The following is a 16,711-nucleotide window of genomic DNA, read 5'->3' as shown; positions in this document are numbered from 1 at the left end:
CAAAGTTCCTCCTCCATATTGTAGTAACCTTACCTTACTACATTATCTGATCTTCATTGAGGTTTTCAAAATGCTTCTTAAAGTTGCTTACCACAGATAAGACAATGATTTTCTATGTTTAGTGTTTTGAATTAAGAAACATTTTCATAAGTGCCAGAGCCAGAAGGCCATCTCCAAAATGTATTTTAAATGGATGAGTGTATTCACATTGAGTGGGCCAAACTCAGTCATGGTACGTTAGCATTTTGTTGCCTTTGGGATCCTTGAATGTTTCATATGTCATCTTAATGTCAGAGTACATAAAAAAGAAAGGACATAGTTCAGAAATTTAGCTTAAAGTGCTTGTTGTAAATAAAATGTGATATAATGTCATGCAAAGTTAAACCAAAAATACCAGTTTAGGGACTCTGATTGTCTGTCGTGAAGGTTTAAGTGCAGTTTAGGCAGTTCTTTGTGTTAAAACAGAAAAACAGATTTGGTCTTGTGTACATAATAGTTGTAGCAGGCTAACACCAGGCCGCGTCTCAATCTCATAGACTAAAAATAGAGTTTGGCGTATTGGTCATTACCGTCTTTGCTTTTTTGGAGCCAAAAGTGATTTAGTATTTGGACAAAGTGTGGAGCTGGTAAAGAGCGCACTAGGCTCCAACTACAGCACCTCACACACTGCTGTAGTAGGAACAAGGAAGCCATGCCCTACAGGGTATGCTACCCTGCTTTATTGTCTCTTATACTCTAAATGGGGACATCACTTACTGTATCATGCTGTATGGAAGAGGAATTGAAACTAGCAAATGATACCATAAACCCATCAGGTAAGTGTTTACTGAGGTAAAAAATAAATTAGTGAAAAGTAGGTTCATTTTCCCATAGACTTCCAAGCAGACTTCTTTTTGGAGCCAGTGGAGTTGCCACATGCTGGCCATCAGAAGGAATGCAATTTTCAGGCATTTTTGCATTGGCTTCACTTTTGAGACCTGAAGTTAACTGCTTGCTCTGACCCCACTTACAATTCATCTAATATGCCAAGGTTTGGTAGTTATGAAATAAAAAAGTATTTGATTGTGAAATACGCCTGTTAGTCTCTCAGCACCTGTCAGCATTCATTATAAATCGATTCCAAATGGTATTTTATTATTTCTGTATGTACTTCCTGTGTGCTGGGCGCTGGCCTAATGAGAGTCAATAATGTAAGCCCTTCAACTTTTGACAAGCACATGACCTGAAGCTGCTCTCTGATTGGCTTCCTTCAGTTTTCTCACGCCCACTTTTATTGGCAGTGAATTGTTGTTGTTTTATGTTTTTTAATCTAATGTGATTAGACATTCACACTGCTGCTGTTATGGCAAACGAAGCTGGCTAGCTGGATGTGGTTATGTGTTATAAAGGATTAAAAAGACTGTGAAAGATATGAACATGAATAAAGTGTAAAAGATTAAAATTCAGGATAAGAAATATGTTTAAAAGTAATGTTGACTATTACAGTTGATTTGGGGTACATTTCATTATTAAAATAAGTTAAATAAGTTATGCTTAATCAGAGCAGTGTATAGTGCTTAATGCGCCATCTATTGTCCTGTTCAGGTATTGCAACAACTAACAGAATACAGTGAAATCAGGACTGAAGACACAATAAGTAAAATATATATTATGGCGGTGTCTCTTTTTAAGCATATTAACTTATTGGTAACTTTACTTTAACTGCTGGTAATTTTAGGGTACGTAAGTAAAATTAACATTTTGTCATGTGTAATTATAATTTCTTATTACTCTCTCTGTGGGTCTGAGATACCATAATGGGACAAACCAGGGAACATAGTGTGTTATGTTGTTTTTCCTTTCTTTTTTGCTGCGGTATTAGTGGTGCTACGGTTTGTTTGACACTAACCCTAGCAGCCCCACCACCAAACTGCACCCCCCTCCCCCCCCCACAAACATTTTTGTCACCAGCCGCCACTGATGAGTAGACGTGTATTTGCCCTACTTTTGTGTCTGGTAAGCAGACATACTAACAAAATGTCAAACAGAACCAAAATGTCCATACTTATTGAGTACCAGGCTAACAGCAAACTAGATGGAAATAGAGTCAGAAAATCCTTCTCTGTCAGGGCTATAATGCTCGTCTATAGCCAATCAGCAATGTGCATCTGTAAAATTATTTCTGATTGGTTCTCTTTGACTGGTTTAAGACCTGAATGTAGTTTGGTGCTCTCCTTACTGAGCAGTTTCAATTTAATTTTTTGTGTAGCATCTCTGCTATTTTTGCCACAGAAACACTAATCTGGGAATTGATAATGATTTTTATTTGTACTTTAAAGCCTCATTTGAATTTCTGAACATCTTTACTGGGGGTTATTGGAGGTTATAAACACAAAATAAACTACCATTATTATGCAGATGATTCATAACTGTACATATCCATATCTCTGGTGACCTAGATCCCATTCCCTGACTCAGTGCATTGATGATATTAATATATGTATGTCAGAGAACCTTTCATAGCTAAAAAAAAAAAGGACAAAACAGAGACTCTCGTCTTTGGGGCTAAGGCTCAGAGTCAGAAAATTGCAGCTCATCATGGTTACACTGAGTGCAATCTAAACTTTAAGAACCATATCAATCATATCACAATATCAGTCATCTGCCATCTAAAAACCATTTCAAAACTTTGGGGTTTTCTATCACAATCAGACTGAGAAACTATATCCCCTGTAGACTACGGTAATGATCTATTCACTGGCCTTCTGAAGTCAGCTGTGCAGTGACTAAAGTTAATTCAAAATGCAGCTGCTCATGCTCTCACAAGAACTAAAAAGTCTGAACATATTACCCATGTTCTTCAATCTCTTCATTGGCTCCGTCAAAACAACATATTTTAAATTCTGCTACTTGTATACAAAGCTATAAATGGCCCTGCACCTCACTCTATAAAATACATGCTAATTAGAAACCAGCAAACACTCTAAGGTCTCTAGGCTTTTAACCATCCCTTGAACTAACTCTAAAGGAGAGGAGGCTGCCCTTTGTATTTATGCTCCACTTAGATGGGACGCCTGAGGACCTGAGAGACCTCCTCACTGAACATTTTACAGCAAACTAAAAACACAGTTTTTCACAACAGCCTGTGTGTGTGTGGCTTAGTTATTTGTGTGTGTGTGTGTGTGTGTGTGTGTGTTAGTTGCACTAAAACCTGTTGATTATTATCTTCTGCCCCTACACTTTTATGATTGTGTTGCAATTTTATGTATTGAAACTCTTTGATCACATACATGAAAAATTAGTGAGCGATGGGTGAGATGTGTCAACTTCTTCAGTTTAAAATTATTATGACTTACTGTGGAAAGGGGCCTAGAAAATCCTTCATAAAAGGCCTAGGGTTGAAATACATGCTTGTTAAAAACACATTACAGTATAGGCTATATCTATTTCTTTTGTGAGACAGGAAAAAACACACGTCCACATTCATCAGAATGATTCCATCATTTTTTTCTATATGTATTATATATAAATAAATAAATAATGTTTTACTGATTACTTCAGGTTTTAATATATTCCCTCTAAAATTACAGGATACACTTATCTCCCAATTGTATGGATTTCAGGTTCTTTGACAGAGGGCTGATACAGCTATACTCCACCCGTACCTGCATGTCAAAATTAAATATCCACGTTTTTTTCACATAAAGCTGAGGATGATTTTAAGATTATTATCTCAGTCACAATTTGTCACAATATCAGGGTAGAAATGGCCTTTCCATTTGGATGCTATGACTCATCGCTGATTATAGGCAGCAATACCCTCCAGGATCCTACTGTTGGAGATCGAAGTGCATTCAATAATGAGCGCTGCACAGAAATCACACGGCTTTACAAGTGTCACCACAGGGTCTATTGTATAATACAATACAATACAATACAATATACTTTATTGTCTTGGACTCAGCAACTGCGTCATAAATGCCTTGACAGCCACAATGACAACAGAGAGTACATCACCAGCCATACCTTATATTGTATTGCACATATCCCATAACATTGCACACAACACATACATACACCAATGGGGGAAAAACAGCACATGCTAAAAGATTGGCATAATTAAGCACTATAAAATTATTGCACAATCTTCGGCAGCATTGTTTAGGAATTTAAGGAGGTTTGAACAAATTAATTCTTAAAACGGTTGAGTTTGCAGTTAGGGACTCATCTGCCTGAGGGTAGGAGCTCATATTCTAAATGAAGAATATGGGATGGCTCAGTCACTATCCTCTGGGCTTGCCTAAGAACAGTTTGTTCATAAATAGACTGCAAGGTCTGATAGTTACTTCTTCCTATCACCTTCATTGCCGTGTAATTTTACCTCTGAAAAATGCCACGTTTCAAACAGCAATGGATACTCAAAAGACACCTTAAATCACTTTGAATATATTTAATTCAAGAGAACCACATCACAATTTACAAAGCACGTACAGTAAACACTCCTTTTTAACAGAAGCTCATGTATGTCGGTGTAATACAATCAGTAATTTACTTTCTAAAGTTCCCTTATGGAAATCTAAGGTTGTGTATTTTCCAACTGATGGTTGGATTTTTTGGTCTTTGTGGTATTTACAGAGGTATGTAAAGTTTTGCGAAGTAGGCCTAAGCCAAAGTGACATAATTTTTTTACATTAAATATTTAAAGAATATATTACCCCACACATCAGACACAGTATAAATGAAAGAGTTACTCAACAGTAGTAAAAACTGACAACGAGTTTCTGTCCTGTTTTCCCCTCACATGATGCTTTCAGAGCTGCTAGACTCATTGGGGTGTCTCTTTGCATCATTGTCTGCTGGTAAAAAGCAGCTTCCTGGCGACGCTGACTCCACTTTGCTGTTATTGTCACTGCACAGCATGAACCTCTCCTGGCGGGCAAGGCTCACCTCTCTCTTCAGTGGGAAGGAATTGGTGGTACAGGTGAGAGATCCAGTTATAACTGTATTGCTATCCAGGTCAGCTGTTGCAGCAGCTTTGCGGTAATACCTTCGGAGCCCCTTTCGGAAGTGAATGGTGAACAGGCCGTAGATGACTGGGTCCAAGCAGGCATTGACGAGCCCAAAGATGAACAGCATGTGGGTCAACGAGTGGGAGACCTTTCCCTCCAGGTCGTCAGGGAAAAACCAGTACCACAAGCCCAGCAGGTAGTATGGTGTCCAGCAGATAATGAAAGACAAAACTATTACAATGCTCATTTTCAGAGTTCTCATCCGTGCTCTGGGAATGTTGTTCTTCGAACACCGCAACCGCACTTCGTTTGAGGATACTGGGAGCAAAGCAGAAAGGAACAAAACATAGTATATATTTATCATAGGCTTGAATGCAAACCAATTATTAATGCATTCATGTGTGCAAAATGTAACACTATTATCTTTTTGGATCAAGAATTTATATGAAGGTTATCGTTCTGCATCAGGTTTAGGAGAGGATGGCTTTAAAATGTGTTGCTATAGCGTCCCATGAGGATTCTCACATGATCTTTTGAATCCAGCTGCCTCGCAAGGTAAGACAGCAATACAAAGATGGTTTATTCAAATCCCCTTCTAAGAATTTTTTTGTAACTGCCTGCCCTTTTCCAAAAAGTTTGGAAGGTTTTCAGATGGTTCATTGTAACAAACCATCTGGCACATCAGGTTAGCTATAACAGGCATTTAGGAAGTGGAACTGGTCCTTTACCTTCAGCTCTGTGTAGGTTTAACAGAAACATAGCATTAAAACACAGCCCAGCTTTTATCAATGTGCATAAAAGAGTCAAACATACTGTGTAGTAGCTATTATATAACTGCTAATCATTGATTTGAACAGAAACACAGAATCTCAAACTGAACTTACAGTTGTCCTTTTTTAGTCGTTTGGAGATCTCAAAGAAGATCCTGGTGTAACAGGTGATCATGATAACCAGTGGCAGCAAGAACAGGCAGGAGAAAGTGAACATGTTATATGCCGTTTCATCCCAGTTACTGACAAAATGTCCTCGTGTGGTGCACTGAGTGAAGTCCTCGGGATGGACGATGGTCACATTGTGAAAAAGGAATATCTGAGGAGGGAAATTCACAATATTCAGAAAGGCATCGTATCTTCTGAGGAATCATCAATGGCTTCTCCAACTTGTTTATGTTCAGCCACATCATCTTTTGGTGAACTCTTTCCATGTTCTTGTTGACCAGTCAGGGTGACTGTCTCTGGAAGAGCAATTTAATTAACATGTTTTACAGAGAAGAACTAAATCACAGTGAATAACTTATAATTGGGACTATGTATTTAGAAGTCCATATGAAAACTGTGTATGGCTACTACATTTAACCCCCTGAAATCACCCTTATAACTGAGAATTCCCACCTTTCATGTTTATTGAAAAGAAGCTCAGCCTGTTTAAACTTACAATAGGTAGGTAGGTACCTTTGCTCATGACCAACAAAGGTATATCTACATTAATCCTATTTTCCCAGGTTACACATGAGCAGCTGAACTGAAAAGCAATGTTAATTTCTAATATTGTGTGATTTGAATAAATTGCAGAGGCACAGGTATTGTGGGTATAACAATAATACAATAGAGCAATAGTGATCTTTCTTTTATTAACTGTCTAATAATACTTCATTTCTCTGAACACTGACAGTTTAAGTGGCTGCAGTTTGTGACTGCACATGCACCCACATGGCAATTAATACATTTGAATGATAACAGAAAATATGCTGGCAAGAAACTAGTATTGTTAGTGGGATCATCATTGGGAGGGCTTTCTGGCAGCCACACATCTCATACTGTTTTGTTAGCAGGTTTTTATACTTGTGGAAAGCATTATTAATGGAGTAGATTGTAAATTGCAGGATGAAAAATACTCTTGTATACAGTACAGCTTAAACTGAAGAAACACTTTGAACAGAGTTTATGAAGTATGTTCCTCTGTGTATGTAAAACATGACCACTTTTTGGGCAGGATATTTTTAATCCTGCCCAACAGGATGTGTTTATAGCCTAATCTAATGAAAATCAATGTTTTAACTCTAGCCCATGTTGCTTGTTTGGATACCTGACCTTACCTGGGGGACTGACAGCAGGGCACTCATACCCCATGCCACAGTCAGCATGACTCTGTTCCTCTTTCTGGCCTTATTGATAGCCAGGGGGTTGAGGATGGCTGACTGCCTATCCAAACTGATCACCACAGTGACAAAAGCGCAGGAGTACATTGCTTGCAGCTTAAGAAACATCAGTAGTCTGCAGGCAAAGTCCCCAGCGAGCCACTGGACTGTGATGTTCCACACGGCATCCACAGGCATCACAATGAAGGTCACCAAGAGATCAGCCACCGTCAGGTTGATTATCAGCACCCTGACGTGGGATTTACGTTTGCCATCACTGTGTGCTGCCCACAGCACAGCCAGGTTGCAAAAGGCTGAGATGCCACAGAGAATGAAGGTAATGATCACTCTGACTTTAGCTGCTGTGGTAAAAGTGGGCAGCTGCAGGGCGTCACCCCCTGTTGTCCAATTGTAAGGGGGTGAGGAGCAGTTGCAGCTGGAGTTAAATTGATAGTCTGCCGTCTGGTGATACATGGTCACTGCAGAGTCAGAGAGAGTGGCGTTCATTTTCTGAAACACGCAGAGGAAGAAACATTCTGCTCCTCCACCATGATGGTCAGCGCTGGTAACAGGGGTAAAGCAAAAAAAGGGAGTCAAAGTGGTAGAAGATGGATGAATCAGAGTCTGTGAAGTGGTTGAAGATGGATGAATCAGAGTCTGTGAAGTGGTTGAAGATCATTACAACAGAATCACAGACATCCAATGAACGAATAATACAGTCACTCATTAAGAAGAAGTAATATGCATGTACAGAAGCCTCATTCCTATTTACAATTCAGTGAGGTGGAAAGCTGAGACTAACAAACTGTGAGGAACATGGAAAATATGAATACAGTTCATTTAGCTAATTTGACATGCATGGTATTACCTTATATGTTTTTCTCAAGTGCATGTAGAAGTGCTAATATTTCGCCTACAAACCTAATGAGCTGTTCAATTCTTCACTTAAATATATCATAACTATAAAACTGAAAAGACAAAACTAAATTGTGATTTTTGTGTTAATTCATGAATTGATTTAATGGTTTATTTGTTTCTCTCTGGAAAATAAAATCGCATTCAGGCACAAACTGAAGGTCTTTTGAAGGTTTTCATAAATCAAAGGACCACGAAAACACAGTCTGAAAACTAAGTGTTGCCTCAGGGAGCTTTGCTCCACCGGAGCAATAAAAAGAAACAGGTGATACAAAGCTTTGAAAACAGCGTTTCATTTAATTTTCAAGCATAATTAAGCATGCACACGAGGACTCACCACACACACACACACACACACACACACACACACACACACACACACACACACACGATTGTTGGTTTTAAGAGTTTTATAAGTTTGATATAAGCGTCATTTTAGAAAAATAATTACACAAATCATCACATTATGTTACTGACATTCTATGTTTGGGTCTGTCCGGAGAACCTGGAGCTGTCTATTTGTATTGACTATACAGTCATTAAATAATACAAACACCATGCTCATACAGACACTGCAGAAATATTAGTGATATTATTTATTTATGCTCAAAACTATTAACCTGCTCCACTGATGGTATTTTGTAGGATCGTGTGTCTGTTTCACAAACAAGGATTTAAAGTCTATGAAATACTTTGATGTTTTTGTATTGGCTACAGTCTAATAATTTCAATAAAACATAAAACCAAGGTATGTGAACTGACGCACAGTTAAATTAATTACGTGTAACCCTCAAACCAGATTGAAATTGTTTCTATAATGTTTTCTCCCACTGAAGCAACAGAGATAATAAAGCGAAAAAATGAACTTACGTTTGTGTGCAGTGGAAGAAGAGAGTATCCTTTTGTGCAAGTCTGAGTCTCCAAGTATTTAAAAAGCACCGCAAGAAGAAAGCATCGTCGATGTTAGGGTCCGTTTGGATTCAGTAGGAAAGCAAGTGTCCTGTTGCTTAGGCGCACTGACACCTGACTGTCCAGCTCCTCCGGCCATATGCAGAGCGTCCTGCGCGCTAAGACGCTCCACCTTTAACTATCAGAGCCGTGCAAGATCAACCCCGGGGGTGTGGCCTGACCTCAACGCAAATCCATGTTCACTGACATTTTGGGAAGAAGAGAAGGGGAAAAGAAAAGAAACACGTGGAATAGGCAGATAAACAACAATTGAGGGGGAAACTCTACTCATTTTCCTCTAATTAAATAGAAAGTATCATATGATGGAAAATTACAGTTAATTAATGTAATTATACTCATTGATGTTATGATTGTTAATTATAAAACCACGGATTGGGCTGCTGCCTCTGCTGTGTGAAATCTTCTAATAACAGCTATTATATAAGACATGATTCATGAGATAGGACACAGGAAGCTGAGACTTAGAGCTGCTTGAAAAAGCAATATTGTCTTGACAGTGAGAAACATGAGAATATCTGCAAACAAGAAAATTCAACTCTCATTTGAAGGCATATAACATTTGAATGAGTTTAAAGCTATAGCTTGACATTTTGGGAAACACATATTTGCTTTTTGCCAAGAGTTAAACAAGAAGATTGATACCACCATACCACAGTTATGACACCATACAATTGATAAACAAAACAGTAAATAACAAACAAAACAATAAGAAACGAAACAGATAAAAGGCAGTATAGAACAGACAAAACAGAGTAAAGTGAGGTAGTGGTTCAAGTTAAGTGTAGTATGCAGTTCTAAATAAATTAGTTTTTAGCCTCAATTTGAAGAGAGGGAGAGAGTCCAGATTCCTAATCTCCGGAGGAAGTGAGTTCCAGAGTCGGGGGGCAGAGTGGCTGAAAGCCCTGCTCCCTATGGTGACAATGGGGGTTAGGGTTAGCAAGATTAGGATGGAGATTAGTCTGTTGAGGAGGATAGTGTGAGGGATAGTGTAAAAAGCTGCACTCAGGTCGAGGAGGATGAGAATAGTGAGTAAACCAGAGTCGGCTGCCAAGAGGAGGTCGTTAGTGATTTTGATTAGTGCAGATTCAGTGCTATGGAGGAGGCGGGAACCAGACTTGAATTGCTCGTACAGGTTGTTCAGGTTTAGATGACAGTGAATTTGAGAGGCAACAGTTTTTTCAAGGATTTTGGAGAGGAAAGGTAGGTTGGAGATGGGACGAAGATTATTGTAGTTATTAGGGTCAGCACCAGGTTTTTTCAATATTGGAGTGATGGTGGCGGTTTTGAACAGTGTAGGGACAGAGACGAGTGGATGATGGCAGTGGAGAGTGAGGAGTGGATGATGGCAGAGATGAGGGGGAGGAGAGAGGGGAGGCAGGCTTTCACCAGAATTGTGGGGAGGGGATCCAACTGACAGGTGGAGGGCTTGGCCTTTCGGATTAAGTCTGAGATATCTGAGTCAGAGGGGAGCTAAAAGGAGGATAATGAGTGAGATGTCAAACAGGGTTCAGGGGAGGTGGTGAAGGTGGAGCTTAGGGCTAAGTGAAGGCGGATCTGGTGAATTTTCTCATTGAAGCAGGACATCAGGAACAGAAAGCATTTGCCAGTTAGCTTAGTTTAGCATAAAGACTGGAAGCAAGGGGAAACAGCCAGCCCTGCTCTCTCCATAGGTATTAAAATCTGCCTAACAACAACTATAAAGTTCACTATTTAACATGTTCATGTACATAGTCATTTCTTTCATTCTTAGGTGTAAAACATTTTATTTTATTTATTTATTTTGCTGGGAGCAGTTGTCAGGCAGAGACTCCAGGAAGTTATTCATCCTCTTACAAAAAATAGCTCTGTACATAACCTCCATAAATGAGTGAATTGCTAGTTTTTCATTATGGTTATTATACTGGTTTAAACAAACAAGATATGACATTTATTACTTTTGGATAGAATCAGGCTAGCTGATCCAGTATTTGTGCTTAGCTGAGTTTATTAGTACTTTTGCATTCACTGTACAGACATCAATCTTTCAATCTTCAGCAAATTATACAAAGCAGTTAAGCATACAGTATTTCTTAAAATGTGAACTATTGCTTTAACATCATCAAATTTGTGAGCTATGGCTTTCCTGGTTTAGTAACAATGGTGGCTCATGGACAAATACACTGCTGACTGACCACTGCAGGCTGTCACAGTTGTGCTCAGTGTTAAGAATGTAAGTTTCAGCTACAGTCATGAACATGTTATTATATGGTACATCACATCTGAAAGAAGCTGTCAACCACAACGAAGGAATTAACCTTTAACATGAATTACATATCTTTACAAGTGTCTCTCTCTTGCAGACAATTGCCCTCTGAAAGTCATTTTCTTTGTCTATAATAAAATAGTTATTTAGATTAAATAAATATTTCATACACGAGTAAATCTAACTCCTAGTTTGTTTCCATGGTAATATTTCACTGAAAGTTGAACAAAGGTCACAGTGAGGAGGAGAGGTGACAGGGATTAATTAAAGCAGTCTTTCAACTACTCATTGCACATTCCTCCTTATCCATTCCAGTGTGAGAAATGCAAAAAAAAAAAAAGTAAAGAGTGAGGGCCACCACCAGGCCATAATTACATAATCAAAGGTTCATTACATGGTCATGCAGTATGAGAAATTGAAATAAAGTAAGGGCTTAGCAGGAGTGATAGATTGTAGCTGTCACACAGTTGGACTTTTTTTCTTTTCTGAAAGAAATAACTTTATCTCAGCTGCAAGCAAAATCTACACACCACAAATGCAATGAACTTACCACAAAATTAATTTTGGTGTTTGCTGTAAATAAGCATTCTTAACAGTCTCTGTACCGAAAAGCATTACAGTATTTCATTTAAATATTGCGCTAAACCCTTTCTTTTATCATAATAATGATGGCGACTGTCATTTATTGCATGACTGTGATGATTTGCTCTGAGACTGCTTCATTCTCTGCAGTAGTCTTATGACAAATCGTTTAAGTCTGACTCATTATCATGATTCATACAGCATGGTCCTCTTATCAATATCCATTTCATTATAGTAAACACTCAGTGCCTGATGAAGGCAACTCTCATTCCAATCAGTAATCATTTTCTATTGCCTCTTAAAAATGCATTGCTGTTTTCTTGAAACAGCTGAAATGGAACAATGATAAAAACCCGTTTATTTAGACAAACTGCAATCACCAACTGTGATAGTGTAATACTGACTAATACAGCAATTTAGACTTTTTCAAAACACTTTGGAAAATGGAAACATAATTAGAAAAAAATAAACGTATACCTTTGTGTAGCATAAATTCCTTTTCTGCTTTTCTATTTTGTTTATCATCTAATATACCTTGTGGGGGGCACAACTCACAGTTTGGGAACCACTATTATACAACGTAACTAATACATTTAGAGATAAATGATGTAATAGATGTTAATATATAAGTCTTAAGCCCTGTCAATACACTGTATTCAGCAAAACACTGTACTCACCCAGCTCCACTCACACCTGTAAAGCAGTGCATTGAAATCGGCATGTACAGGTTAACCACACTGCTCTGGATTATACAGCATTGATGTTCTCAGGAGCAAATGATGGCTTTGGTCAAATTGTAGCAATCTCCACACAAATCATTACCTTGCTTTGTCGTTTGAAGCAAGCAGCTGCAATGAAACCACTCTCTTAAGGCACATCCTCCCTCGTCTCCTGACTCTTTCGAAGATTTCTGATGTCGAACGATGAGACTGACCCAGGCTCAACAGTCACTGTGGTCCTCTACACAATAATTCAGGTACATCTATATGCATACTGTAAGCAGCATTGTTGACGCATTTGAATATTATGTGAAAGATTGACTGCAATCATCAAACTACTGTAGTGTGAAATTAGTCCAACTTTTAATACAACAGTTCTTTGAAAAAGTTGCCTTTAGTCCATTTCATTTGTTTTATAAACTAAAAATATAATCTGAAGTTGTGTACTGGAGGGGGAGCAGTGTATACCTGAGACAGAGCGCTCCAAAACTTGCATATTTATGTTCATAGTTATTAATGGTTTCAAGGTAAGATTTGGTGAGGTACATTTTTTTTAAATAACATCTGATTAGGCTAAGGTCGTATGATTCTGGGTGTGATTTGGGATTTTATTGGCATATGAGTATAAAAGTTGGATTTGTGAATATTGTGTCCATCTATTTTGTGTTTTATTTTGTACACCATTTTATATCTGCTTAATGACATAATACTAAATACCTGTATTTGTATGTAGTGTTTTACCTCTTTTACCTGCTTACATCTGTCTCTCTCTCATTCAAATTTGTTCTATGAACAGAACATAAGGAACACAATCTGGGGATTTATCTGGTAACATATATACCTCTGCATATATGAAGTTGAGTGTTTGCTTGGAGATGATGGTTGGCAGACAAATCCTGGGCTGATTCAAACTAAGCTTTGAATCAGCTCGTATCACAATATAAGAGCTCTGGTAGAAAGTAGCTGTGGCTGCATTGTTCAAGTAGGCTACTTAAAGCGATGGTTCGGTGTAATTTTGACCTAGCATCATATGCACTATTATTAGTCTATGTAAACTGCTGTACTCTGCTTCTTGCTCCTTCTTCACTACAACTACTAGTCTTTCGGCAATAGATGTGCTCTGTGCGGGATCACTGAAATACCGCGTGGTCGTGCAAGATTTCGAGGATGTTTACAGCTTTAGTAGTAGCAGCAGAGTAAAAGCCATCAGGTAAGTGTTATTTTAATAAACTCCTGGTGAACTTACAAACTTTCCAATGCACCCATTTATGAGTAAAGACCCTATTTGTACTACTGTAGAAGTTTGATAACAATCCAGGCATTATTAGTGGGGTAATTACGAGATACACTTTTGGTCCCATTAGCACCTGTCCTAAGCCATTTGGCTGATGGCTCTAACTCCACTAATATGTGACCAAATTTTAAAAAAGGGTTGAGGGGGTGTTTAGATAGACGTAATAGTGCATATGACGCTAGATCAAAATTACGCAGAACCATCGCGTTAAGTACAATGTGTGGTGAATCACTGTGAGAGGACTGTCTCCTGTTTATGGATATGAATATTCATGTTTAGCAGCAGTTGTTCTGTGCAGCGATGGATGTCCTACAAGGTTGATAACTGTAACAAAGACACAATGAAAGATGTCTAGGACTCGACAGTAGTGCTCTGACTCCCTGTATGGCTTCTAAATAATAGAAAACTATTTTTTATTGAACTGAACAAACGTCACCAGGTGATGCCATTAATCAGGTGATAAATAGAAAACAACGTTTACACTTCATATTAAGAAACAGAGACATTTCCACATTATTAATCTAATAATAAGGGATCGTTTGTGATGGTACCTGGTAGTAGGACCTGGTGTGATTCACTGACATGGATTAATTTCCCTGGTTGCACTTCTGAATAGATAGTTAAGTGGTGTTCAACTCATGGCCAGTAAGGAAGGGAACATGCTGACCTAAAACATGTTGTTATTTGTCACCCTGGTCTTCCGGCTTCATTCGTCATAAGCCCTTGAAGAAAAGCTGTGTCATACAACTGAATACCCAGTCTTGTGTTTGAACTTCAAATTAACAGGAAAGAAAAGCCTTTGAACTATTTAATTAATGCTAGATGGGAAAAAAGCAAATAAGCATTCATTAATGATGCATTAAATGGCCATTTGTCAAGAAGAGGCGTGTATTTGAAGACATGATTATATTACACTTTTTTTCCTAATGCATCCAGTCTAGACAAGGCAAGGCAAGGCAAGGCAGTTTTATTTATAAAGCGCATTTCATACACAATGGCAACTCAATGTGCTTTACATAAAAAAGAAAAACATGCAATTTGAGAAACATTAAAACATACAATTAACCCCCCACCCTCCCCACACTAATAATAAAAACAAAGTACAAACAAAGTACAAAGTACAAACAAAGTACAGAAACATAGAAAGAGAGAAATAAAATGCTAGAATAGAGCATTAAATATAAGATTGCAGCATAAAATAATGATTTGCTTTAAAATCATTAAAAGGACATAGAGTGCAAATGAAAGATTAAAATGTAAAGTGCTTTAAAAGAGCTCAATCATAAGCACAGGAGAAGAGAAATGTTTTTAACCTGGATTTAAAAATGTTCACTGTTGGGGCTGATTTCAGTTCTGCTGGTAGTTTGTTCCAGTTGTGTGCAGCATAACAGCTAAAAGCTGCTTCACCATGTTTAGTTTGAACTCTGGGCTCAACTATCTGACCTGAGTCAGTAGATCTCAGAGCTCTACTGGGTTTATATTCTACTAACATGTCATTTATGTATTCTGGACCTAAACCATTCAGTGATTTGTAGACCAGTAGCAGAACTTTAAAATCTATTCTATAGTTGACTGGGAGCCAAGACTTTAGAACTGGAGTAATCTGCTCTGATCTCTTTGTTCTGGTTAAAACTCGAGCTGCAGCGTTCTGAATGAGCTGCAGCTGTTCAATGCATCGAGTCTACTTGAAAAGCATGAACCAACGAGAAGTTGGTTCATGCTTTCATCTCAAGTTGACTCGGTCTGTTTGAGACATAAAACCCTTCAATCTGGATATGTTCTTAAGCTGATAGAAGGCTGTTTTGGTGACTGATTTGATATGACTGCTGAAGGTCAGATCTGAGTCTATCAGCACACCAAGGTTTCAGACTTGGTCCCTAGTTTTTAGAGAGAGTGACTCCAGATGTTTACTGACAGCAATTCTCTTCTCTTTATTGTCTAAGACCATACAAACCTTCTTCTTTGTACATGTTGAAAAAAACACAGAGTTTATATTGATATTATAAATTATATATTATAGTTTATATAAACCTTGAATTTGTATCTGGTGTTCTTCAAGTTCATACAAAACAAGCTAAGCTGTTCACCATGGTGTCCTTGGATCATTTTCTTTCCCAATATTGATACTAAATCCTCAAGAGACAAGCTCTTATATTATCTTCCTAAATTCTACCCTGTGGGTCTTCTTTCCAGTGACAAAATATATTAAACAGAACTTCAAATGAAAACTTATTATTGACAGAGATAACTGAAGTCTTCCAAGACTATATGATGAGGAAGGATCAAAGCATTGGGTTTTATGAGGTGGTGTGCTCAGGTTATTATAACTGAGAAGGGATATGAGATGTGCCCTTTCAAAGTGTAGCTAATTATAAGTATTTTAGTCATTAGGTATGTGGCCACTACATTTGATCAATGGCAATTTGCTCTGCCCATGTAATACTGCATCACATTTAGGTGTTAATGAAATTCTGTCTCAAGCACCCTGATGTTAATTTGAGTGTTATTGTATGAATCTGCCTTTGAGAGGCCACAATACTCCTGATTGTAGTAGCTTGCAATGGAGCTCTTTACAAAGTGTCATACAAGTTAGTTGTAAATGGTTTTATATTGTGTAAACTACTAACAGACAAACAGATAGTACCAGCTAAACACATGCTCGAGCCAATATTTATACAGCTTCAAAAGTCTACACCCAGAGGTCCTGATTAAGAGGTGTTCTTGCAAAAACATGGACCACACAGCAAAAAAAACGATTCACCTTATGCTCTAACACCAATAAAATATGTAGAAACACACATTCCTTGTAGATTACTTTGTAACATAATCGCTGTAAAATAACTTTGCAATCATTGAGATGGATTG

General features: G+C 38.0%; 1 protein-coding gene across 2 annotated transcripts; it reads right to left on the bottom strand.

The window, feature by feature from the left end:
- Nucleotides 1-4,592: 4,592 nt before the first annotated feature.
- On the bottom strand, nt 4,593-9,067 carry LOC128358948 (putative gonadotropin-releasing hormone II receptor). 2 transcript variants are annotated; one of them, XM_053319363.1, is made up of 4 exons: nt 8,911-9,067; nt 7,084-7,687; nt 5,873-6,077; nt 4,593-5,306 (listed from the first exon to the last, which is right to left on the bottom strand). In XM_053319363.1, exons 2-4 carry the CDS (start codon nt 7,630-7,632, stop codon nt 4,777-4,779), a joined length of 1,284 nt encoding a protein of 427 aa, XP_053175338.1. In that variant the 5' UTR covers nt 7,633-7,687; nt 8,911-9,067; the 3' UTR covers nt 4,593-4,776. The 2 variants fall into 2 exon arrangements, with proteins under 2 accessions (XP_053175338.1, XP_053175331.1); XM_053319356.1 differs by lacking the exon at nt 8,911-9,067 and having other exon boundaries at nt 7,084-7,781.
- Between the last annotated feature and the right edge of the window lie 7,644 nt (nt 9,068-16,711).

Source organism: Scomber japonicus, chromosome 1 (genome assembly GCF_027409825.1).
Source record: "Scomber japonicus isolate fScoJap1 chromosome 1, fScoJap1.pri, whole genome shotgun sequence".
Classification (NCBI taxonomy): Eukaryota; Metazoa; Chordata; class Actinopteri; order Scombriformes; family Scombridae; genus Scomber; species Scomber japonicus.
The sequence above is the reverse complement of the archived record's forward strand: the minus strand, read 5'-3'. Positions and strand labels throughout refer to the sequence as shown.